Source organism: Mesoplodon bidens (assembly GCF_964165515.1).
Source record: "Mesoplodon bidens genome assembly, chromosome: X".
Lineage (NCBI taxonomy): Eukaryota > Metazoa > Chordata > Mammalia > Artiodactyla > Ziphiidae > Mesoplodon > Mesoplodon bidens.
The window spans coordinates 24,245,476-24,271,245 of NC_138163.1; the positions used below are offsets into that span (position 1 = coordinate 24,245,476).

General features: G+C 39.5%; 1 protein-coding gene across 7 annotated transcripts in view; it reads right to left on the reverse strand.

The window, feature by feature from the left end:
• Positions 1 to 25,770, reverse strand: part of LOC308608751 (integrator complex subunit 6-like) — a 50,297-nt gene that overhangs the window by 15,181 nt on the left and 9,346 nt on the right. For 5 of the 7 annotated variants that reach the window (XM_081222049.1, XM_081222053.1, XM_081222050.1 and 2 more), the window contains 7 exons: positions 12,514 to 12,663; positions 11,606 to 11,695; positions 11,205 to 11,388; positions 10,817 to 10,945; positions 8,257 to 8,420; positions 5,626 to 5,778; positions 1,915 to 2,047 (listed from right to left, as the gene is read on the reverse strand). In XM_081222049.1, the coding sequence (XP_081078175.1) occupies positions 1,915 to 2,047; positions 5,626 to 5,778; positions 8,257 to 8,420; positions 10,817 to 10,945; positions 11,205 to 11,388; positions 11,606 to 11,695; positions 12,514 to 12,663 (1,003 nt within the window). Of the gene's footprint in view, positions 1 to 1,914; positions 2,048 to 5,625; positions 5,779 to 8,256; positions 8,421 to 10,816; positions 10,946 to 11,204; positions 11,389 to 11,605; positions 11,696 to 12,513; positions 12,664 to 21,184; positions 21,601 to 25,770 lie in introns of those variants that run through there. The other 2 variants (XM_081222052.1, XM_081222051.1) reach the window with 2 other exon arrangements.

The following is a 25,770-nucleotide window of genomic DNA, read 5'->3' on the forward strand; positions in this document are numbered from 1 at the left end:
GTTTGATGCAATTTAATTCTATTAATTCATTTAATCCCAACTAAATCCTTTTGAGGTAGGTACTATTATTATTCCCACTTTACAGATGAAATAGCTGAGGCACAGAGAGGTTAAGTATCTTATCCAGGGTCACAAAGCTAGCAAACAGCAGAGCCAGGATTCATTATCAGGGCAGCTATGCCCTACAGTTCAGACTGCTAATCACCATGGAGGCTACACAATCCAGGAATTGAAGTAATGGTGGAAGTATTGGTGGAAGCTATTTCAGAACCTCGACATGAAACCCAAGTTTGGGATTCAGGGGCACAAGAACCTCAGCCTCAAAGGGTGTGAAAACCCTATGCTCCTTGGAAGATACAGATTATAGAGAAGCCTAGAAATGGATATTCGAAGCCAAAGGGAAGAATGGGAACTGAGTCAAGGATGGGGTGGCCCTGAAGTGGATGTGTGGGGTCAGAGAAGGGGGAGGAATCAAAGATGCCTCTGGGGTTTCTGGTTTGGGATGTTTGCAAAGGGATAATGATGCTCTAGGCAGGGGTGGATAGAGCCCCTACCCAAAATGACCAGATATAAGATTTGCAAACTTTTCCCCATTTCATACGTTGCCTTTTGCTCTCTATTGTATCCTTTGATGCACAAATATCTTTAAGTTGGATGTAGTCCTATGTGTTTATTTTTGCCTCTGTTGTCTGCGATTTTGGTATCATCTCTCTCTTATTATTTCTTACAATCGCATGTGAATCTACAATTATCTCAAAATAAAAAGTGTACTTAAAAAATAGAAAAATAATACTATTAACAGTCTAAGTGAAGATTAGCTAGCTTGATCCTTCACTTTTTAGTTGTGAAAACTTGAGATCATAAAGGTATATTTAAGAAAACAGGGTAAATAAATCCACAAAATACAGGTACTTTTTTATTGGCAGTCTTATTAATCTCAAAGACATAACATATATTCTATATAAGTGAAAATCACCTGTTAGAAGATATTTTTAGATATGACTAAGAAATAAAGTAGATAGGCCATCTAAAACAATCATTTATGATGACCCACTCTTAACCTTCTTAACTTGCAACATTCAAAAGAATTGCTTTTTCAGGACATTTAATACATATAATATTGATAGCAATAAAAAATCTTATGCTTTCAATGACTATATTAAAACTTAGTAAAGGTTTGATCCTTTTTGCAAAAATTAAGAAGCCTCAGCAACTAAAAATGTTCACAACTTTACAAAGAGAAAGATACCGTGTGGTACTGTAGGTACTCTATTACTCTAAACAGATGTGGCTCTTTAAATGAGAAAAAAAATCACACACATTTTCAGTGATGTCTGAGTAACAGCTTCCGGAGTTGTTCCTTTTAGAATCTTGCCATGGAAACCACAGCTTCTACAACTGCAGTTATTGCAGAATTCACTCTTGTATCTAGTTCCTTAACTTGCTACTCTGTCTAAAATACATGCCTCAAGAGCATTCAATATTCTTTTGTGGGAGGAAATTAGTGCAAGCCAACAGCCCCACGGAGGCCCTATTTTCTGAAGAAAACCATCAGATTCTTGAAGTGTTAACCCCAATCAACTTTGGGGGGCCCAAACTAGTTTACCAAAAGCCAAGTGCACTTAAAACTGGAGAGAAGAGGGGTGACAGCATTGGAGCTTGCAACCCAAAGAGCAGCATAAGAATCACGCCCCCCGAGGTGAAGAGTCTCTTCTGTTTGATGTAAAAACAACGAAAGGAAAATGAACAAAACAGAAAACAGGATGAAAATTCTATCCTTCCAAATCAGTTTTTAGACTTTTATATATCCTGATATCCATTACTCTTTGACTACATTTAAAATGCTTAGTTCATCATCGATTTTTCTTCTTTGTTGTATTTCAAAGATGACTAAATGGCACATACTTGACTTACCTAAAAGAGGGAGTAAAACTGGGTAGTTGTACGGCATCACAAAGAGGTTTACGCAAGTTAAAGTCGTACTGGCTTTTAAATAACCAAATGGATATCCAAGTTCATTGTATTTTCCACTGCTAGTAACAAATACCTGAGAAGATGGTGAAGTAATGTACAGTTATGACAATAAGGATTTTATGTAAAACTAAACACAGCAACATTCCATACCGACATCTCTGGCACAATTTAATTGTAATTTAAAAATGGGAATAGTTCTTTCACTATATTTATGTCAAAATATATCATACTAAAGAAGAATGTTCAGATTGCAATTCTTCTGCAAATTGTGTTAAGAAATGAAATCGTACTATGCAATAACGATTCAGAGACAACAGGCTGCATCAACAATACCCAAATATTTACTTGGTTAGCACGATGGAAAATAAGGCTGAAATACCACTAAGTGATACCAGCCATTAAAACAAAGTGACTTCTCAAAAGAACAAGTGGTGACCAGAGTGGAGACTTAGGAAAATGGAACACGCCCCTATGCCTAAAGCAAGCAATTACAAAAACAAAGCCCATTTATAGGATTATGCTAACACTCCTCATGTGTACTACTATTAAGTTTTGCTCTACTTCCCTTTTATGCCCCATTCCCCTACCCATTTATTCATTTTTCATCCAATAAATATTTATTGAGGAGTCTGTTACAAGCCAGGCGCTGGTGATAATTATTTTGATGCAATTATATTGAGCAAGGAGATGCTTTGGTTCAATCTGGAAGGCACTTTCTCTTGTAAATGTTCCTGGTGGAGCAAACATTCAATAAAAATGAAAACATTAATCTTTATTCCATATGACTAGCATCTTATTCCTTATTGATATTCCTGATTTGATATGTATTATATTGTCAGGTCCCATAGACCTGATGTGCTATACTGGAATCCTCTGGCTATTATGTTTTCTTTGTGTTCCATGTTCACTCTTTGGCCCAAATCAGGGCATCAGTATGTACTTTTAGGGACCTAGACCTTTACCTTTTCCAAAGCCTTTCAGCGGGATTATTTAAGACAAAAGTCAGACCCTGATGGCGAACAGAACCCACTTACTTTGGTAATTCTTGGTACCAGCCAAATCACCTACCAGTTCACTAAATTCTTGCTATGCTTAGCTGTAGCTAAGAATAAACCCTTCCTATGTAATGGATGCCTCCACAAAAAAATGGGTTGTGCTAAAACATGACTCACCTACTAGATTTCATGTCTTAATCTGAACGTTAATAGAAACAGATAATTGTAATAAAACATGTTGGATTTCCTCCAGTTTCCTAAGTGTGTATAATAGAAAAGGGGGAAAGTCATCATAAAGGATAAAAAAGTTATGGCCAGCAAGGATCAGACCTGTAATTCCCCTGAAAGGAAAAGCACTGTTTTTTGTTCCTTTCTCACTCCCTTTCTGTCTTTACTCCCTCCCTTCCCACCTTCATACCTTCCTTCCTTCCCATAAGCCCACTGAGTTTTTCCAAATTTCTTATCCGCTGCAAATTCATAGAATTTGGGGGTTCAAAGGGATCATTAGAGACCATCTAGTCTAGAGAAAGTGTCTGATCCAAGACCACATAGCTGGTGGCAGAGCTAGGGTTAGAATCCAGTCTCCATTATGATTTTGCCAAATTTCCCAGCTCCTGGTTCATCTTATTCTTTTTCACTCCCACTAATTCATCGCATTAAACTACTCTAAACCAAAGTAACGTAAGATGCTAGAGAAAGACATATGGCATATTTGAGGGGTGCTGCAGGGATCTTAAGGATTTCTTAAGTTCCTTTGGAGAAGATTTACAAGGAAGGTGCCATATAGAAAAGAGGGTTTCATTTAGGAAAGAAGTATAATTTATAATTTTATTTGCTTTTATTCTAAAATGTTTTTCAATTCATAAATTCAAGCCTCTGTCTTGATTTTAACTTAGTATTCTATCATCCCTATCTCTGTATTTCCAGCACATTTTTGGTGTATTTTATTGAAATATAAACATACGTTCAAAAAAAGTGCATGAATTATAAGTATACAGTTCAATGAATGTTCAAAAATGAATGCATGTGTGTCATCAGCACCCAGATCAAGAAATAGAACCTAACCAGAAACCCCCTCGTGTCTTTTTCTGGTCACTACTCTGTAATCCCAAGAGAAATCACTGTCCCGACTTTTAACAGAGTCAGGCAGTCTTACCTCTTTTTGAACTATATAAAGTCGAATCATATGATATGTGATCTTTTATGTCTGGCTTCTTTTGCTCAATATTATATTTATGAGATCATTCTGTTTCTTGCACTTTTACATCCTTGCTTTATGCTTGTTCCTTTTTTTTTCTACCCAGTTTTAGCATCTTTGGAGAATCCAAGTAGCTTAAAGGCAACTAGTAGCAATGATTTCGCATTTTAGGGTGAACCAGATGGCAGTCTGCAAGTGTTCCTTGCGTAAGTAGAACCTAACAATTACTGATTGCTATACGGTGCTGTAGTTTAGAAATAGAACAAACATCCTTACAGTGTAGGGCTTCCTTATTATATTCAAATAAAAAGGCTGTGACTGCCACGTCCGGATTTTCACAAATTAAAATCCAAAGGTGAGTCTACTAACAAATCAGCAAGCCCTTCTGGCTGAAGTATAACCCTTGGAAGAGCCAGCGTATGTGCATTTGCCTGTGCATTTGCTTCATCCAAGGAAAATCCACACTACACTCACCAATGTGCTTTGTACTACAGGAAGAAGGGTTTGATTACATGACACAAATACATAAAGTAGTTTCAGGCTTATTTATTTATTTATTTTTTTGGTCAAAAATATCTTGTACCGGGAATTCCCTGGCGGTCCAGTGGCTAGGACTCCCCACTTCCACTGCAGGGGGCACGGGTTTGATCCCTGGTCAGGAAACTAAGATCCTGCATCCCAATTTTAAAAATTAAATTTTTAAACATATTTTTTTAATTAAGAAAAAAACCTTGTGCTTCCAATCTGTCAAGTTCCCAGTAAGGACTGAGAACATTGCTTCAGCTGAAGAATCCATAGCTGAATAGAATTACATCCTTTAGGTTAGGGATTCTTCTTTTAAAATTTATTTATTTCCCTTATGTTTTTGGCTGTGTTGGGTCTTAGTTGTGGCACACGGGATCTTCGTTGAGGCATGAGGGATCTTTTTGTTACGGTGCACAGGCTTCTCTCTAGTTGTGGCATACAGGCTCCAGGGCACATGGGTTCTGTAGTTTGCGGCATGCGGGCTCTCTCATTGAGGCACACGAGCTCAGTAGCTGTGGCTCACAGGCTTAGCTGCCCCACAGCATGTGGGATCTTAGTTCCCCGACCAGGGATTGAACCCGCGTCCCCTGCATTGGAAGGCGGATTCTTTACCACTGGACCACCAGGGAAATCCCTAGGTTAGGGATTCTTAACCTGGGGTCCCCGGATAGGCTTTAGGGGAGTCCTCCAAATCCTCAAATACATAGGTTTCATCAGATCATACTTCCTTAAATGGCGGTGTATGGTAGGCTAGTGATTCATATCAGTCTGAAATTATTTGCTTGGCCTTGTTGCTTATTTGATAGCATTTGTGAGAAACATTATCAACAGACTCAGCTCGACTATTCCCAGATTAACCTTTGAAACTTCTTAAAACAATTTAAAGATCTCAGAGTGGTTCCAGACATTTGGCTGACAACAAAGGATAAGTACCTGCCAGCAGGTATGGGGAGACTTTCGTTCCAGGATGTACTGAGTTAAGGGTGAAGGTTCAAGTTCATATTTGTCAAAGGGAAGTTTGTCTATTACCATTGGCTCACAATCTACACAGGAGAACCTCACAACAGGATGAGATGTTCGTGGAGGCTAAAAAACAAGAGGGGAAAATATAATCCGTTATCAAGAGAGTTTACGTTTGTGACAATTCTGCCACCCTTTTATGTTTTGTTAAACCATCGCTGAGATACAGACTACTGTTTTGAGAAAGATGAATTGAGAAAGGTAAATTATAACACTCATAACTCCGGTTTCAGGGAAGTAAAAAATAAAACTGTTTTGAATATTAAGAACTCTGAAATTCAGATCCACTTTGCAACCTCCAAGGACTACCTGCCCTTCACTCCTTTGTACCATGAGGTTTCAGACAGGCCAGACACTGCTAGGGAAGAAGAAATCCATGAAGCTTTCTAATGAGGTAATGACAGAGCTGGAGCCACTAACAAGCAAGGTGAACAACTGTAAAGGCATGGAAAAGGCAAGATAGAGACTGAAAAGGAGCCCGTCACAACTCCACAGCCTGGTTGAAATTTTCTTTGCAGCTGAATTTTTACAGCATTTCTCACACCCACACACTTCCTTGAACAGCTAGAGCTGGGGATGCTTTTGGCTGGGCTGAAAGGCCTGTGTACCTGGGGTACCAGAGCAGATTGATGGAGCAGCCATTTTATTAATGGCTTTAGCTTGTGGGGGTGGAGAGTACCAGAGAGAGAAATGGCGTCAGCAAGGGCAAATGGAGAGAAAAAGAGACAGGACAAGTTCCAGGGTCAAGAGTGAGATGTAGCTCTACCTGCTCTTGCTGAGAGATCTGTAAGGCTGATGTGAATACGACAAAACACCTGTTTCCTTCATAAAGGGGAAAAACATGCTCATTTGGCTTTATGATTTACAAACCTACAAGATGTTTTGGAAGCTGAGAAAAATAGCCTTCCAATGTGCTTTTAAAGCTGAAGCTACGTGCTATATGTGAGTTTCCTGAAATTCCTTCTATTCCGGTTTTTAAAAAAATTTTTATTTTAATCAAACTTTCAAAATATTTCTGGCTTATTAGATTTAAATCTATACAAAGACATGAGTGGGGACTTCCCTGGTGGTGCAGTGGTTAAGAATCCGCCTGCCAGTGCAGGCAACATGGGTTCGAGCCCTGGTCCAGGACGATCCCACATGCCGTGGAGCAACTAAGCCCGTGCACCACAACTACTGAGCCTGCACTCTAGAGCCCGCGAGCCACAGCTACTGAGCCCACGTGCCACAACTACTGAGCCTGCACACCTAGAGCCCATGCTCCGCAACAAGAGAAGCCACCGCAACGAGAAGGCCACGCACCGCAATGAAGTGTAGCCCCCGCTCGCTGCAACTAGAGAAAGCCCGCACGCAGCAACGAAGACCCAACGCAGCCAAAAATAAAATAAATTAATTAAAAAAAATAGAACTTCATAAAAAAAAAAAGACATGAGTGAAACCCTGTCACCAGGAATAATGAAGCAAATTTGTAACGAAAACATTCAGTCTGGGGTTTGAAGGGGCTGAGAGTAACTGGGCCCTGAGGTCTGACAAGCGTGCCACCTTGGTGCCCCAAGGGATGGGATTAGGAGACAGAGCCTCACCCCCGGCAGGGGCTGAAGATGGCTCTTCAGTCGTACATTCAGGCCTTTCATGGCCACCTCTGAAAAAAATGAAGGAGCCTCAAAATAGCAATCCAGGAGAAAATGCAGTTCATGTCAGAAATGTCTAAAACCTAGATAGACTATAGATTAGCTGAACCAAGAAGGTACTGGAAGAGCAGTGACCATTTTGTGCCCCCTCCGTCACTCAAGGATTACTCTGGCCTTTTTATATTGGCTGCGGGGAGGGAGGAAGATGAAAGGGAGAGTGGGTTTCATATGGTTTCCCTTATTACTAGATTCTGCACCTTCCCCCGTCCCAAGCCAATTCATGTGGTGCTAGGAGCCACTACAATATCAAACCCTCTTCCACCAAATACAGTGAATAAAAAGATAAACCCTTGCTTAGAGATCATTTTTTAAATATTGCTTAATTACGCATTGTTGAAAGGTGCATTGCCAAGGAGCTCAAGTCCACTGATTACAAAAACATGAGAAGTAGGCCCACAAAGTCCCACTACATGTCTAATGGCTCCCTCGGAGGAAGTAGAATGACCTCTGCTTTGAATATGTTTCTAGAACCTATACAAGGTGCAAACTAAGTTCTAATTTCCAGGGGATGTACATGACAATCAATGCCTGCCCTTTTTAGAGATTGTGTTTACCAAGTAAATCAAGTCAGCGGCTCTGGCCCTGAAATAAAAACCAAGTCACAGATTGCAACAGCATCAAAAATAACACTATTTTAACATCTGAAGAGGGCAGGTCAAGTGGCAAAGGCAACTGAAAGAAAGAATGCCAGAACAGAAAGGAGGTCCTCTCTTGCTTTTAGGTACAAGCTAGACTTTCCAGTAAGAAATAGAAGGCACAACTTAAAAGCTTCCAAGCTATTTTAAAAGGTTCTCTGCAATCAACTAATTGAAAATCCAGAAAGATGTTTACCTTTTTGTTTTATGACACTTACTAGTGAAGGTAAATTCTGATCTGGCCAAAAAGATTCTGGAATTGGCCAATGTCCAACAGGAACACCAGTCTTAGAGTTAGGTCGCACATAAATGAGCTTATGACAGCTATGCCATGGTTGAGCAGCAAATGAATTGCTTGGCCTGGATGAATCCATAAGTCCATCTAAAAGTTAAACAAAAGACAGACTAAGGCATGAATTTCCTTTCACAGCCTCTGATCTTCTTGTACAGATTTTTCAGTTAAAAGCAAAGTACAAAACAAAGCCAAAACAGTGATTCATGAAAGATGGAAGTAAAAAGTGACTCTACTAGGATTTCTGAATGTTCTCTCTAGCAACTCTTTTCATCATCTAATCCATCCCCTCTAATCCAACATCCTGCCCCCCCAATTCCTTAATTACAACCAAAATATGTAGTTATATGGAAAACTGTTACAAAGTTAGTTTTAAATTTTCTGAGATTTGGACACATAAATTAAACACGCTAAACCACAACAGATATTTTTCCAAATTAGGCAAATGAAATTGTTCATTCCCTGGTATAGTTTTACATTTTTGAATCTGACAAAATAGGTCATAAATTCTATTTAGATTTTCTATTTCCAACTAGATGAAAAAAAGTATTCTTTACTAAACAGTTAGACCCAATGACCACAAAGGCAAATTCACCAAAAGGTAGAAGGAATGCTGACAACACAATCTATGTATATAGCTGGGGAGGGAACACAAAGCAAATGCATCACGTTTATGTGGACTAATTCATTATAGTTTGCCCATCCCATCATTAAAATCCCATGGAAACTGGGCATTGTATAATGCTGAATAATATGTCCTGAATGAATTTTAATTATTTGAACTAGCATATTTCATTTGCCCCCGGAAAACAGGGCAAGGCAGAGTTACATAACCTTTAATGGGATGATTCATTAGTCTAAATTATATTTTTAAAAGATATGTGTTAGTGATTTGAGTCTCATTTTTTTCTCCAATATCATTTGATTTACTTAAGCATTACTTTAAACAAGTAATTACTTTAGAGCAGGGGATTTACTGTGGCCCATGGAGCTCTAGAAAATACATGTAGTGCTTCAGGGGACCAAGACACCCCCTCTAAAGTTGAGCTCAGAATTCTGGGGATGTGCATTTTTCTGAGGAGAAATTTCTTAGCTTTCATCAGAATCTCAAAGGTTAAGAACTCTGGACAAAGGGGAAATGGAGCTAGAAAGAATGTCTGAGCTATTTACGTGACACCTTCTAATTGGTTTTCAGTAGGAAAGTTCCCCGTTCACATGAAGGTAATGAACACAAAATTATAGACCTGAGTGGTCAATCGTTACCAATATAACATGTCCTTCCTTTACAACTAATTTAATTACTTTAAAATGGGCTGTGAAGCCTCAGTCTTCTACAGCAGGTGGTTTTTGTTGTTGCTGTTGTTTTTGGGTTTTTTTGTGTTTTTTTTTTTTTTTTTTGGCCACGTGGCATGTGGGATCTTAGTTCCCTGACCAGGGATAGAACCTGAGCCCTCGGCAGTGAAAGCCTGGAGTCTTAACCACTGGACTGTCAGGGAAGTCCCTACAGCAGATGTTTTTAAATTGGAGTCCAAGAACCCCTGAAATGAAATGCAAAATTATGTGTGTATGTGTTGCCCATGTCCATTTTCCTGGGGAGAGGGGTCTCTATTTTTTCTAATAGCTTCTCAAAGGGTTCTGGGGACTAAATAGCAAAAAGGTCAGGAACCACAGGATCCACTGCTTCAGCAAGAAATGTGGGTCTTTCTGCCCCTTTGCACTTACTCCCTTTGCTTCTCCAGGCAGCTACCACTAATTGTGGCCACAGTGATTAAAATGTATGGATCAGATCAGACAAGCACTGTGGTGATGATGGAGTCTAGGTACACATATGTATGTATGTGTGTGTGTGAACCAACAGGAATGAGGAGAAGCGATGGCCTGGAACAGAGCTCTGAGGAAGCCGTGCAATGGGGTATGATTCGCTTTCCCAATACAAAGGTAGCTCTGCTTTCATATTTTGAGATGTTGAAGTTTCCATAAAATCTCATTTGAAGAGAAAAGGTTCTGCAGTTAAAAAGCGGCCAGGAAAATACTGGTGTAGGATCTTATAGAATATTAGCAGTTCCTGGCTAAACATCCACAGATTTCATCAAGATAGCTTGGCACGTTTGGCGCTCACAAGACCAAAAGCAGATGGCTGGTTAAATAGCACTCTGTAGTCAATCTCCAGATATTTCATGAATAGAGAAGTGAAGAATTCAGTGTCATCCCAAGACTGGGACCAGGAATATGAAATGAGTAGGGCAAAGGGAGAATTTTCTGAGGAAGATTTGACACTGAATTAAAGCTAGAATTTGGCTAGCTGAAATGTATCCACAGGCAATGAATGAATGGTAGTTGTTTGGATGGATGTTTGTAACCACTTGATTGTGTGTGGCTAGTGAAGACTGCGTCTACTGAGATTAGTTCAATGTTTTCTCAATTTCAGATCACTCTCCTATATAACACTTTAAGGTTAAAAAAAAAAAAATGGTTATCTACCGTACCTTCTCCAATAGGAAGTGGATCTGGTCCTGTTTTTTCAAAGTTAATAACTACACCACTCTGAACTTTTTGAACTAAAGATTCTAAACATTGATTCAACATTCTCTGTGTTCTAACACAGTAGGAGCGACCTGTACCAGAAGGAAAAACAAATAGTACAAGTTTGATCAAATAAAACACTACTTAACAATACAAGCAGCTGAAATCCTAAAATACAACTTGAAATAATCAAAACTACACTGGCAGCAAACATCACACTAATGGTGAGCTTAAGCAGCAGAGTTGAAAGATTCGGAAGGAAAAGAAGTAAACACTGGATGTGGCATTTAAGAAAAATGGTACTCTGCTGCCCTGAATTTTTCCTTTAGAAATAGTAAATATTGCCAATACCTCCTGTGACTTCACACATCTGTGTGATGGCAGATTCATCAGTTGGTACACTCCCTAGCTGCTCTGGTTCAGTAGAAGCCAATCCAGGCAAACGCAACACCAGGGCAAATAACCTTTGATCCCAACGAAAAGGTTCTTTGGTTAGTTCACTTCCAGGCAGAGGAGAATTCAAAGGCAGATGAAGCTGATAAGGCAAAATTGGAAAAGTTTCATCATAACAACCCATACAAAAATGAAGACAGTTCAAGAGTTATAGAGTTCACTTTTCTTTGATGTCCTCAGTCAAATGAGGCAATCTTTCAAGGATTACCAAGATGGAACGTTTGATCAAACTTATTCTTAACTGAAATAGCTGCATGTTCTCTGCCATTTAAACGAAATTTGAGAAAATGAAATCTCACCTCTTCTTGAACACCAGCAGTACTTGTTAACTTGTTTCCATCTGTGATGGTAATTAAAATAGATGGTTCTAAAAAAAATGGATTTCTCCCCTAAAATACATTTAAAAAGTATTAGAGCTGTGTAAAGTAATAACATTGTATTTCAACTTTTACATTTGCCTCCATTGTATTTCAACTTTTACATTTGCCTTGCCTGTGATCTTTCAAGTGTATGATAAAATTTGCCTGGATAAATAAGAAGGAAAAGGTTAGGGACTGAAGTGGGTGGGAATCAAAATAACAATCCCTGCAGAGGTAACATTCAGAATAAACTGAGGAATTCTTATAATTCAGGAACCCCCCAAACTATAACATCCAAATCCCCCTCTCCCTCTGCTTTCCAAGTAATCATAAAAGAAAGATATTAAAGGGATTATAATGGCAGCATCCTCCACACCCATGTATCATTCAGAATCCTGGCACAGTGAGGGGGACATTAGTGACTTATGCTCTGCAACCTGGCCAGTGACTGATTATTGTGAGGAGAGTTTTTTCAGTGGGAAAGTATAATGATAACATCAGCAAATGCTATTCTGCCTTCCTCTTATACTAGAGCTTTTTTGTTAAATTGAGGGACTTAAGGACTCTGAAAGTTTCTCTTCAATTGTCTTGCTCCAATATTCTCAGCAATTTATTCATCCCATGATAGCTGATGATCTGATGCGTAGGCAATTTTAACTATTTTATGGTCAAGCCACATAAAAGACTCCCCTAAAAGGATTTTTGTTAAAGTATGTATTTAAAAGATACATGGACCTCCTTTTGGACGTTATAAAAAGGAGCAGAAAACTTGGTAGCCATGCCCAATTTTAAATTCTTACCCCAAGTCACCAAAATAAATTAGCTGTACTCACTCAAATTTTTTTTACCTGTCCATAATTGTCTATTCCAGATATTAATCTATTGAGATTTAACAAATCAAATGAGGATCTTAGAGCCTGACCAAGAGTAGTCAGTCCAGAAGCCTGAAGATTTTTTAGTTCACTCATGAATGTTGCATGATTTTCCTTCCAACCAGCCTGAAAACCAAACATTTACAAAGAAATTCCCAATTATACAATGAACAATATATAAAGTGCAAACAACCACCAAATAGCAAGTATTAAACCTCTAACAAGTTAATAATTCCTTAATCTAATTCTATTCTATATCTCGACTGATCAAGTGGAACAAAAGCAGGCCATTAGTTTCAGAAAGATCTGCCAGCCTTAATGATCAAGAGCAAAGACGCAAACAATGCATTCAGTCCATTATGGCTGGAGGGCTTTGGCTCAAGAAGTCTAGTTTGCTATTCAGGCTCAATCAAACCTACCGAAACACCTCAGTATTGACCTTAGTTTGACACTGAGGATGAGCACAGAGCACGGGGCAGAGGAAGGAGTAATTTTTTAAATGCATCGTCCTTGATAGAGACAATTAGCTATTGAGTGTCTGATTTACATGAACTTTTCTAACTAAGATTTTTTTCCTCCCAAACAATATTTTCACTTTAAACAAGAGTATAGGTGGAATTATAGGAATGGAGCCACAACTATGTGGAGACAATCCTTCTGGCATCTTTAAACATTCAGAAAGGCGCAAATCTAGAATACGGGAGAAAGAAAAGAAACAAAAAGTTTTGACAAAGAAGCAGCATCGCCTAGGTACCCCCAGCAGTTATGAACAGCAGCAAAGAACCAAAGACCCAAGGTCAACAGCCAACATGCTCTGATTGAATCATTTGTAGAACAGAAGGAAAGGACCACGTTGACTGGTCAGCAATGTAGCTATACAGACAAAGCAGCACAAAACGCTAAGAAGAGAAGCCAAAAGAAGATGGCAGCTAACAGTAGGTCACAGAGGAATAGGCCAGCAAAGGAGACAGTAGACAGCACAGCCTGGCAACTTTGTGGGACAAACAGGCACCTGAGTCTTGGTAGCCCTGTGGGCCGTAGCGTAATATGCTGAAGGTTCAAGTCATGCCAACCAGACCAGTAGAGCTGGAGGCGGAAAGCTAGCGCAAATAATTCAGAGCTAAATGAAATGACTGAAGTTTCACGTTCAGCTAAAGACCATTATCCACACAACTATAGCAAACACTATCTTTTCTAGTTTCATAGCCTCCTAAAGCAATCTGGGTCAGAGTGACTGAAAGGCAGAAAAGGGGCCCATTGCCTGTACCCTACTATGAAGTATATGCATGACCTTGAGCAAAACTGTCGGCTCTTAGGACCTAAGTTTCATTATCTGAAAATGAAGAGGATTAGATAAACAGGGATACTGTGTAAGGCTGTGCATGTTACAACCCTGGAGAGCCATTCACATTGTGACCCATGAGAATGGCGCCCCCTAGGCTTGGACAGTACGCAACCTCCATAACCATATTAGGTGAAGGTGATCCTGGTTAAGATCCTTTCCAGTCCAATAGTCTGGATTCTGTGAAATTAAAAATGTGCTTTTAGGGACTTCCCTGGTGGCGCAGTGGTTAAGAGTCCTCCTGCCAAAGCAGGGTACACGGGTTCAAGCCCTGGTCCAGGAAGATCCCATGTGCCATGGAGCAACTAAGCCCGCGAGCCACAACTACTGAAGCCCGAGCGCCTAGAGCCCGTGCTCCGCAACAAGGGAAGCCACCGCAATGAGAAGCCCACGCACCGCAACGAAGAGTAGCCCCCGCTCGCTGCAACTAGAGAAAGCCCAGGTGCAGCAACGAAGACCCAACTCAGCCAAAAATAAAATTAATTCATTAATTAATTTTTTAAAAATGTGAGTTTTCTCTGTGTGTCTGTGTGTGTGTTTCCTAACATATCCTGTAAGTCAAAGGATCTAAAGGTAGAACCTTTCCATGTATTATTCTTTTGACCAGATTGTACATATGACTTATAGTAGCTGGGAAAAGTAGAGGATGGGAATAATTCCTTGTGACCCAAGGAAAATCTTACTGAACTAGACAAACTAAACTTTAGTTAAAAGGAAGGATTATGATTTGAATTGTCCTCATCAAATACTTAGAAATATCAGCAGGTGATTATAAACCACACTGAATTCAAAACTTAGCTTTCTTATTTGGGGTAGAAGAGAAGGTCTACAGCTGTGGGTGAGGGAGAGGGATAGCATCAATTCTTTCCTTTATTTATCCAACAAATTTTTATGGACCAACTATGCTATGCTGGGCAGAATGCTACATGCTGGAGATATCAAAAAGAATTAGCCCTTGAGGAGTTCCTGCCGCAAAGGAATAAGGAATGCAGTTATGGAGACACGGAAAGAACAAATGACCAGGGAGTTAGGGAAGGCTGGTCACAGAAGACAGGCCATTTGAAGAAGTCTAATGTCATGAGGAGAAGATCATGGGATCCCCACACTGATGTGAGGAGTGGAGGGGGCAGGGCAAAGGAAGAGAACAGAGTTTAGAAAAGGACGGGGATTCCTGGGGAACCGCAAGTAATTTGATTATCATCACTCTGAGTACGCAGCAGGAGGCAGAGCTGATAAGCTGGGCTCTGACTATAACGTGCTGTGTACATTGTGCTCAGTAGTCTGGATTTTATCTGTTGGCCCTGGGAATGACTTGAGGTTTTTAATTAGGGGCGTGGCATGATCGGATCTGTATTTTAGCAAGATCGTTCTGCTGGGAGTTGGAGGATAAATTGTGGGGTGGAGGGGAAGCTGAAGCTTGAGGCAGGGAAACTGGTTTGGAGAATGTTGCAATAGCTTATGAGAAAAGTGATGAAAGCCTGAGCGAGGGCAGCGGGGATGGAGAGGAGGCTGCAGATTAAAGAAGTATTTCAGAGGTGGCGTCAGAAGGATTTAGTAGCTAATTAGGGGCATGGGTGAGGGAGAAAAAGGGTCATACATTAGGTTGAGTTCTCTTGCTTGGGCAAGTCTGGGAATGGTGGGGTCTTTCACCCAGAAGCCACTTTACAAAGTTTACTTTTTTTTTTTCTAGAATGGCTTCATTTAGCAATCTAACTTCTACACTGTACACTCAGAGTTACATCTGCAGCGAGTGTTGAACTCCTAAGAGCCACAGGATAGTTCAAGGCATGACTAAAGAAAAATCAGTGAACTACTTGATCTGGTAAAGGGTTGGGATAAGGTTTGAGTACCACCAAAGCAAGCACCCTATAACTCATCTGTGTTTAAAATAATGTGTCCTAATTGTCACTGATCAATCTGTCAGAATGACTGCTCTTTAAAATTTCCTTTCTAATATGAATTGAAAACATTTTAAAAATTGTTTCTGCACCTGAATCACTGGCATTCAATTTTTAGGTTAATTCCAATCCTTTGCAATGAATTAGACAATACTTGAAATTTGAATGCTATTCCTATCTCAGTACTACACAGTGTATGGGCTACATTTACAACCCAAAGCAATAAACTTCTTGGTAGCAGTTTAGCTCCTTCAAGAGAAGAATTAATGCCCCTAAATCCAGTCCTCAGAATGCTGAAGGGGAAAAAAGGCCTACAGAGTAATTTAAATATCTAGAGAACCTTATTAATGTGAAAAATTCTTCCAAAAAGATAATTATTAGTTCCAGTGGGAGAAAGTATGTTTATATTCTTCATTCATTGCTTGCAGTTGATTTTTTCATAAATGAATTCAGGACAGCCCGTTGACTTTCTTCATACAGTCTTTTCTTTCAAGTAACTCCAAAGATATCCTACTCTCATGTCAGTAAAACCTTTACTCCTGATAATAACTTCCATACATTTTTATGGAGATTTACAGCTTACAAAGCATTTTCATACTTCACATTTGCCTAAGACAATACTATAAAATAGGCATGGCATTACCATCTCTATTTTGTTTTAACAGACCAAGAGGAAGTAAGACTTGAGTACGTCTTGTTTGTTGGGGGGATAGTGGATAGTCAGAGAGGCACAGTCTGGAGTTACACTATCTGATCCAGTAGCCCCCCAGCCACCGAGAACTTGAAACATGGCTAGTCTGACTTGAGATGTGATATAAATGTAAAATACACATGGGATGTTGAAGACTTAGAACAACAACAGAAAAGAATGAAGATATCTCATTATTTATTTTTCAATTGATTGCATGTTGAAGTGATAATGTTTTGAATGCCTTTAGGTAAATAAAGTATATTACTAAAAGTGTCACCTGTGGCTACTAGAAAATTTGAAATGCTGTGTATGGCTGGCATTATATATCTATTGGACAGAGATCATCTAGAGGGAACTGAAGGTCAGGCAGGAGAACTTGGCCTTGCTTCAGCAGAAAATAGACTCATTACAGATTCCAAGGCTTGGGGAAACAGGATCAAACAGTGTCTCAGGAAGGTCAGTCTGGCAGTGAATTATAGGATAGACTGGAGAAGGAGAAGCTGTAGTCAGAAAAAATAAGCTAGGAGGTTAGAATAGGCATCTAGGCCTGAGGAAGGGGTTAATTGAGAAACATTTTGAACCACCAGGATAGGACTTGGTGACAGACAGACCATAGGCCTAAATGAGACAGAGTAACAGATGATTACAAAACTTCTAACCTGAGACAACTGAAGAATAGAGGTTTAGGACAAAGGAATAACCTGGGGTGAATGAAATCCTAAACTATGAGTTTACTGTCTTCACAGGTCAAGTTTTTAAAGCCTCCCAGAAGTAAAATGAGAATAATGATGATGATGATGATAAATAATAATCATAGGTAATATTAATCAGTGCCTATGTGTCAGGAACTCACTTATGCTAAGCAGAGCATTTTATATCTATCCTTCTCATCTCATAACCACCCCATGAAGTAGGTGCTATTATTACATCCATTTTATAGATTAGCACACTGAGGCTCAGAGAGGATAAACAACTTGTCCAGGTCAAAACAACTAATAAATGACACAGCCAGGATTTGAACCCAGGTAGCCTAACTTTAGAACCACCAATGTAAACCACTGTACTAGAGGTTCTTCTACCTATTCTACATATTCACCTCATAGACATGTCTTGTTATACTAGCTTAAAGGTTCATAAGTTGAATGGAATTTCCAAATTTCATTAATTTAAGTCTACTTTCCCTGATGTCAGAACGCAGACCAGTTGGGTGTGGGGAGCAGTGAATTAGGACTTGGAAGACCCTGGTCTAATCCTGGCTGTAACTAACTAGCAAAACGAGTGGTCCAGAGTAAGTCGTTTACCGTTACTGTGGCTGTTTCCTCACCTAAGCAATGAAAACACCGAAAACCAACTCTAAGGTCCCTTCCAATTTTCATATCCTATCATTCCATACCTTGTATCCATCCTTTATATAAATCTGACTTACAGAAAGAAAATGCCTCATATCTTAATAAATATGCTAATTCAGGTCTGGTTTAAATTTGTATAGCCGACTAAAGACATCTTTGAATATCAGCAGGAAGGGTATGGGCCTTTCAGTCTGTCAATGACTTGGGTTCTCCCCACAGCTCTACGGACTAGCCCACTAGCCTTTTATTCCCTACTCATATCACCACAAAAAGGAGAGAGTCTGTACTCCTTTCCTCAGAAGGGCAAAGCCTAAAAGAAATATTTTCTACTACCCTCTGCACCCCTATTTCCATGTCCTTATCTGGTATGTTCTCTGCCATATGGTGCTTAAAGGGTAGGTTTTGCCCCTATGACAGAACTACAGTGGAGGTCTGTCAACATGTGAACTATTTGGAAGCTTTTTATGAACACACATCTAAGTTATACCCTCCAGTCTAGCTTTTCTCAGGAATAACGCTGCTATTTAGAATTCTGGCTGGTTCCTGTGTCTTATTTCTCCACTGGTTTCAATGGAGGAGGGAAAGGTAGGGGTGTTATTTAATGGCCCCCCCAAACCTCAGCATCCGAACACTTGTCCTTCCTGAACTTCATTCCATTTCGGCAGGACCATTTCTCTGATTCATTGATTTTTATTTTATTTTTATTTTTTAAAATGAAGAACCCTTTCCTCCAAGGGAATCTTGCCAGGAAGTATAAACAAGTAAAAGAGATAAAAACAGATCAACTGCCCTTGAAGAGGATGTGGCAGTGGTGTTAGAGCCCTTTCTGTAAACGCCTGCTCTATCTCTGAAGGTCACTTGCAATCCTTTTCCAAAATATAAATGATCGTGTTAGACTCAGTATATAGTGCAGATTTAATGAACACGGTATTAACTTCTCTATCCAAGGTAACCGAAAAACATTTTTTAGGGCAGCTGCATCTAGCTTTCCACAGAAGAAGCGCCCCTTAAAAGACCATATAAATGGAAGATGTATAAATAAAAAAAAAACAGTTGAATAGTTAAAATTCTCTAGGGTGACAGCTCCTGAAAGAGAATGGCAGTGAATCTTTTCAAACAGCAAAAATAATCCTTCTCTATTACAGACTGTCACATGCAGCGAGAGAACCTCTCACGGGAAGGGCATCACTTGCTCTGTCCCTCTGACTGGGTGCTGAGCCACTGCACTAACCCATTTTGGGCACATGCACCCGAAAGCCTCTTTGGACCCTACCCTGAAGAGCAGTTCAATTCAATCCAAGGCTTCCTAGCTTGTTAGCAAGCCCTTCACAATGAATAAAAAGCCTCGCTGGATTCCAGAGAGAAAATACATGTTGTTTCCCTCTCCCTGACAAGACTTTTTAACTTCTATTAAAGGAAATGAAATCACCCTGGTAATATTTGCCCTTCATAAATTCATATAGAGGGCTATCCCGAACCTTGGGCTCTTCTTCTAGGTGGTTACAAACAAGATGATTAACGAATTTAAGTATTTTCCCAGATGTTGCAAGTTAAAGCCAAAGAGTCTAAATTTAGCAGGGCCATCATTTCTCTTGTTGAAAGATAAACTATTTTCCTTTTTCCATCTGCTCTCCAGAAGTTGGGGAGAAACTTGCTCTGCAACAACCCAGACAATTTGAATAAATCAACTTCAATGGCATTTTTCAACTAACTTAACTTTCTTCTCCAATTTAACATTCTATCATCTTTGTCATCACAAACTGTTCTTGTGTTGGTAAAGTGACCAGTGGGACAGGATGACATGAAAAATAAGAATCCCTGCTTTTCCAATCAACTCTGTCTCCTGAGAAGACAAATGACTTTTCCCTTGGTCTTTGCCCTTAGCTTTATATGGAGTACTTGTGCGAGTTAAAAGTTTTCAACTTCGAGAATTTTCTTCTCACAACTAAAATGGACTCCAATTCTGATACATATAAGATGAGGTTTACTTGCCCTCTTAGGTAAACTGTAACAGTTGAAATCACTTTAATATGTTCAAATGTCTTGTTTTTCAGTATTTTATTTTATTTTATTTTTTGTGTGTGTCTCCATATAAAATGTCTTTTTAAATTGTGTTTACAGCTAGAGCACCTATATAGGAGGTTGTTAAAACTGTGAAATACACATTAGGAAGATGCTATATCATTGAAAGAATAGGATTGTCTCGCTTCTTGTATCAACTTTGAAAACTCTTCTTGCACTATATTTTCTGACCCTATATGACGCAATATTTTTCCCTTAATACTCTAGCAATTTGGTCTGATTTCACTTTTTTTGTGTGGTCTTCTCACTTGACTCAAGGTACTGATACAGTTCTAGGTTCAAAGGAGACATTCTATTATTCTGTATTTTATATGTACTAATACAGCTTTCTCTTGTAAAATTACTTGTTTTAAGACTATCCAGTTCTCAGGACAGGAATAAAGACGCAGACGTAGAGAATGGACTTGAGGACACGGGGAAGGGGAAGGGTAAGCTGGGATGAAGTGAGAGAATGGCATTGACATATATACACTACCAAATGTCAAATAGATAGCTAATGGGAAGCAGCCGCATAGCACAGAGAGATCAGCTCGGTGCTTTGTGACCACCTAGAGGGGTGGGATAGGGAGGGTGGGAGGGAGACGCAAGAGGGAGGAGATAGGGGGATATATGTATATGTATGGCTGATTCACTTTGTTATATAGCAGCAACTAACAGACCATTGTAAAGCAATTATACTCCAATAAAGATGTTAAAAAAACAACAACAGAATACCCGGTTCTCTTGGATTCCTTTTTGTCAAATTTACTTCCCCAGGGGCACTTCTTAGTGTCCTGAACTTGCTAAGATACTCGAAGCCCATTTTATTTGATTACATCAGTTCTCTCCCAGACAACTCTGAATGTTATCATTCTGTGGTTCAGTCCACCAATTTTCATCCACAAGCTTCAGGAAATACTACCAACCAAGACCACAAAAAAAGAAATCTAGCTTACTTGAGTCTTCTACTTTTTAAATAAATTCTTAGAAATTGACCCCCTAATATATTGCAGAAACTTATTTGACAGTCTGTGGCCTGCTGAATTGTTTTTTCAGCAGATGGTTAAAGACTCTCATAACCACATTTTTTAAAGTAAACCGGGCAAAGACATGATTCAGTTTGATTCCACTCTCACAAAGTTCACCATTTTGTGTTACTGGTCTCTTTAAGATACCTAGGATGAGGGTTTTTTTTTTTTTAGTGGATTAACAATCATAAGGATTAGTCTAAAATATCTACAAACTTCATTTATGACTTTTCAATTCTTACCCAAGGGAATTAAGATAAAATTATGAAGTAGCACACCTCTCAGAGTTCATGTGAAAGTGTAAGATCCAAAGAAATTTGATCTTCACCAGAGGATGCTAACATGTAGAAACCAAATTTTCTCCTCTGTCCAAGAGGCAACTGAACTGTTACTGAAAGAAAAATGTCATAGAGTTGCAAAGAATTTACCAAACTCGGTCAGATATAAATGTTAAGTTTCCTCTTTCACTCCCAGTCCATTTCAACTGCAGCTATTGACCAATACTCATTATTAGAAAAAACAAAAACAAAAACAAAAATCAAACAAACAAACAAAAAAACGTTATCGTGCTGAGCACATGTTCAATTGCTTAGGTTTGGGGTTCTGATAGGAGATATTTTTATGAACACATACACAAGATAAAAATCAACAAAAGTGGTCTTGGAAAATACACAAGGACAGGAGTGAGACTAAGCCACCCAAACATTACAGAAAGAGTTGAAGAGAGGAGAGAGCACAATGGCCATTCCTTACTTTCTAAAGATCTTATGGCATCTCTTTCCACCAGACTAATTCTTTTAAAAAAATTCTCTCAAAAAATTTTTATGAGCTTTTTTTTACATTATAAAAGTAACGCACATTCATTGCTAAAAATCCCAACAGAAATACAAAGTTAGTCTATCTCTTCACCAAATTGTCAGTTCCACTATTCAGAGGTAACCATTTCTAGGAATCTGTCCTGAACATTAAACTGTTGCCAGCAAACAGAAATGACTCCAATAAGATGAAGTGACATTTACCTATAAGATGGAGTGACCAATTTAACCAGTAGGTACGTGATACAGCACTTTAACCACTTATAGAAACTGTTTTCTAAAATTTAAAGCAATTTTGGGACTTCCCTGCAGGTCCAATGGTTAAGACTCCGCGCTTCCACTTCAAGGGGCGCAGGTTTGATCCCTGGTCGGGGAACTAAGATTCCGCATGGCATGCGGCACAGCCAAAAAAAAAAAAAAAAAAAATTAAAGCAATTCTGAAGTCCCCCTGACATCCCAGCCAGAATTATTCCACTTCCTGCCGTTCAGTTATACAATTCTCTCCTGACGTTTTTCAGAAGGAATAGTGGAAATAATCTAGTCTAATCCCTTCATTTTACAGATAAGAAAACTGACACCGTAAAAGGTTACATGACTTGCCCAGGGTCATGCGTCTAATCAGTAGCTACCAGACAGTCTACCCTATGACCAGTTTTTCAAATCTAATTTTTACGAAAGTACCTAGGAAGACTTTAAATAGACTTCTAACATATAGCTCAAAAACTTCACTATGAAATGGAATTTACAATGTCTATACACATGTAAACTTTTAAGAAGGAGCGCTTTGCTCCAAACATCTTGCACGTCGTTCTCCTTCAAGACATACAACAGGAGGGACCCCCAACTTTCCAATGTCATGGCTGTATTAAAGACTAGATATTTTCCCTGGAATCCCATTATCCACTGTCTAGCTGCGTGGGCTCCCTTCCACAGAGACAAAGGCAGAGAGGAACTGGTTAAATAAACGGCAGGGCTTCCTGGCATCTTGAGGCCAATTTAAATCAAAACATCTTGGTCTGGTTCAGGCTAATCAACCGCTAAAGGTCAGAGTCCAGCTCTCTCCCCCTTCCTCCTGCAACTTCTCATCATTATAACAGCATTTAAAGCACCTTCTGTCACATCCTCCCCCTCAAGTCACAACCTTGCTGGCATGCTTTCCGTTCATTTTCTCTCCTCCCCCAGGCCTCTGGTCCCTCTGGCTCTCTCTCTCTTCTCCCTTTGGTTAACTGATGGTCTAAGAGTTGGCATCAGGAGTGGGGAGACAAACTCAGGGTATGGAAGAGAGAGGTCTGGCTGAAGGGCAGGGCTCCTGTGGGGAAATGATGGGAAATACGTTTATACAGATACATGGAGCAGGTCCTAGAGAGCTCAGAATGGCAGACTGAGCAATTTTGACTTGATTCCATAGGCACTGGGGAGTCTCTGAAGGCTTATGAGCGGGGGGAGTGATATGATGAAACCACCTTTTTTAGAAAGTTAGCAGTTGGTATGGGTAGGGAGTAGGACTTTGGGAAGCACTTGGAAGACTACATAAGAAGTTGTTATAGTGGCCAAAGCATAGAAGTGAGGACCTGGACTGAAGTGTTGGCAGCAGAAATTGAGTTGAAGGAACATATGCAAGGGACATTGCAAAGGGATAGGCCAAAGAAGAAGATGGAAGGACAGGATCAAAGCTGAATAATGTCCACCGTGCAATCCTGAGTGACTAAAAGATGGGGAATATAGAAGAGGGGATAGTTTTAGAGCCATAAGGAGGTCTGTTTGACATGCTAACTATGAGCTGATGGCAGGATAGACAGGCAAGTGGAGATGTCCTGTCGCCAGCTAGCAATGCCTGGGTGAGAAGCTGAAGTTGGGGAGTAGAAGGAATATTTGATATCATGAATGACGTAGGATGCATTCAGCAAGGGAAAGAATTTGGCAGATAGGGAAAGAATTATCAGAGAGAGAGGTGGAGAAACAGAATGGAGGAGGTGATAAGTTTCTGGAAGGAAGAAGCATTCACAGTTTCAAATATAGGCAAGGACAAAAAGAATAAAATTAGTAAATTAGCCCAAGTAGCTATATAGTAAATCCTAAGACCTTAATAAGCTATATTTACTTTCCTCAGTAGCACTACTCCCTACTCACACAAACAAATGTTTTGAGCCTCTTGTTCAATAAGATTCAAGTCCAGAGTTTGGCTCTTAGCACTAAGTTTAGTGAACTATTCGACTTAACAGGGCAGGATATAACTAACGAAAGAGCAGGTGCATACGGTTGAAGATACAGGCACATATATATTAAGATAATCATGCACATATGGTTTAAGATACAGAATTCTATTTTTTCTGCGAACATCTGGCACAAAAGCCTTCGTGTAACTTTTCTCTGGTTAAGACCCCAGTGGCTAAGTTGGCAGCACCACCAATCCTCTGAAATTCATCTCTTACCAACCTAACTAAGCAGGAAGGGGGGAAAAAGCTATCTGCCTATGGCAGGGGTGTGGCTTGAGGAGAATGGGAGATCTGGCTGAAATGAGGAGAGGACCATTAGATCAGGCACAGACTGAGAGATAAAACTCGGCGAAGGCAGTATGGCATACTCAGGCCTTTTACAAACTGGCTTCTGCCTCTCCCACAGGTTGTGGATTAAAGGAAACTAAATGGCTACTGTGGAGTACATTGACTGTCCTTCTTTTCCCTATAAGAGAAACATTTATCAGGAGAGTGACAGGGTGAACATGATGTATCAGTTTCTGGAGGCCATTAGATTGGCAAAAACCACCCTGTTGCTTTTTCAAGCCTACCGTTCTTCCCACAGGGCCTACTCGGCCTAGGCCCCAGTGCTCAACCTCTACTCCCCAACTATCTCAAGTTCCATCAACTGAGAGTCCCAACAACTCCATCTCTTTCCCTGAGTAGGGGCATAACTGTGATATCAAAGACGAAAGTGGTTCACAAAAAATGCACCATGATATTCACCTACAAAGAATCAGAGAAATAATAAAAATGGTAACACTAGCAGTAGTCATTTTCATTCATCGAGTGCTTGCTCTAGTATCAAACACTGTTATATCAAAAGCAACTATAAATAAAAGCATGACAATTCTGTCTAAAAAACATGATTCCAGGACATATACCATAATGAGAAAATACCACTGAGAAGTTATTAAAAGGAATATTCTACCATAATTGATAGGGAAAGTGAAGTGGCTCATTACTTAAGACTGTAATAGAGACAGACCTGGGTTACTATTCAGTTGTGTTACTTAACCTCTCTGGCCCCCAGTTTCCTTATCTGTTAAGTGGGGATAATAATAGTACCTGTGATTTAGGCTGGTTGGGAAGATAAATGAAATAAGCACTGTACATTCATTGGCACATTGCCCTGTACATAAGCATTATTCAATAAATGTCAGATGCTATTATTAGAAAGCTATTATATTATTGTTCATTATTATAAGGAAGTAGATATAAGTCGAATCCTATCTGTAAAAGCCAGATAACACCTTTGACTATAAGATAGGTTTTAGGAGGATCTAAAACTAGGGCTACAAAATGGTTCCACATCATATACATGCTATTCATCAACATATCTGTACTCTCACCCAGGCTCAGAATTAGACATTGGTATTTATTCCTTAAATGGGAGCCATTACAGTAACAAAAAATAACATTGTAACTCCTGTAATCCCCCTTAGGAGGACTGAGCTTAGAGAAAGTAATGATCATGGGAGCCCGCCCATGGCCCCACTTGGACCTCCCCCCTTCTTTTAATGCTACTGATGACTTCGCATGATATAAGACAAGGGCCTTGCTAGGGAACCTCAAGAAACCCTTCAACAAGAGCAGTGATACAAACCCCTCTTTGTTTCTTAGGTTTTACACTATGCCAAGCTAAAGAATTTATCCTTTATCCTCCTTCTCTTGATGAATACTGTTCCTGGGAATTCTTGGGCCAAGTAGCTATGTAAATCTAATAAGGGATATGTTGCATATTTCTAATAGCACTAAAAGCATGGAACATTTTGTGCCACTGGTGACCACATATTACAAACAGAATTCTGA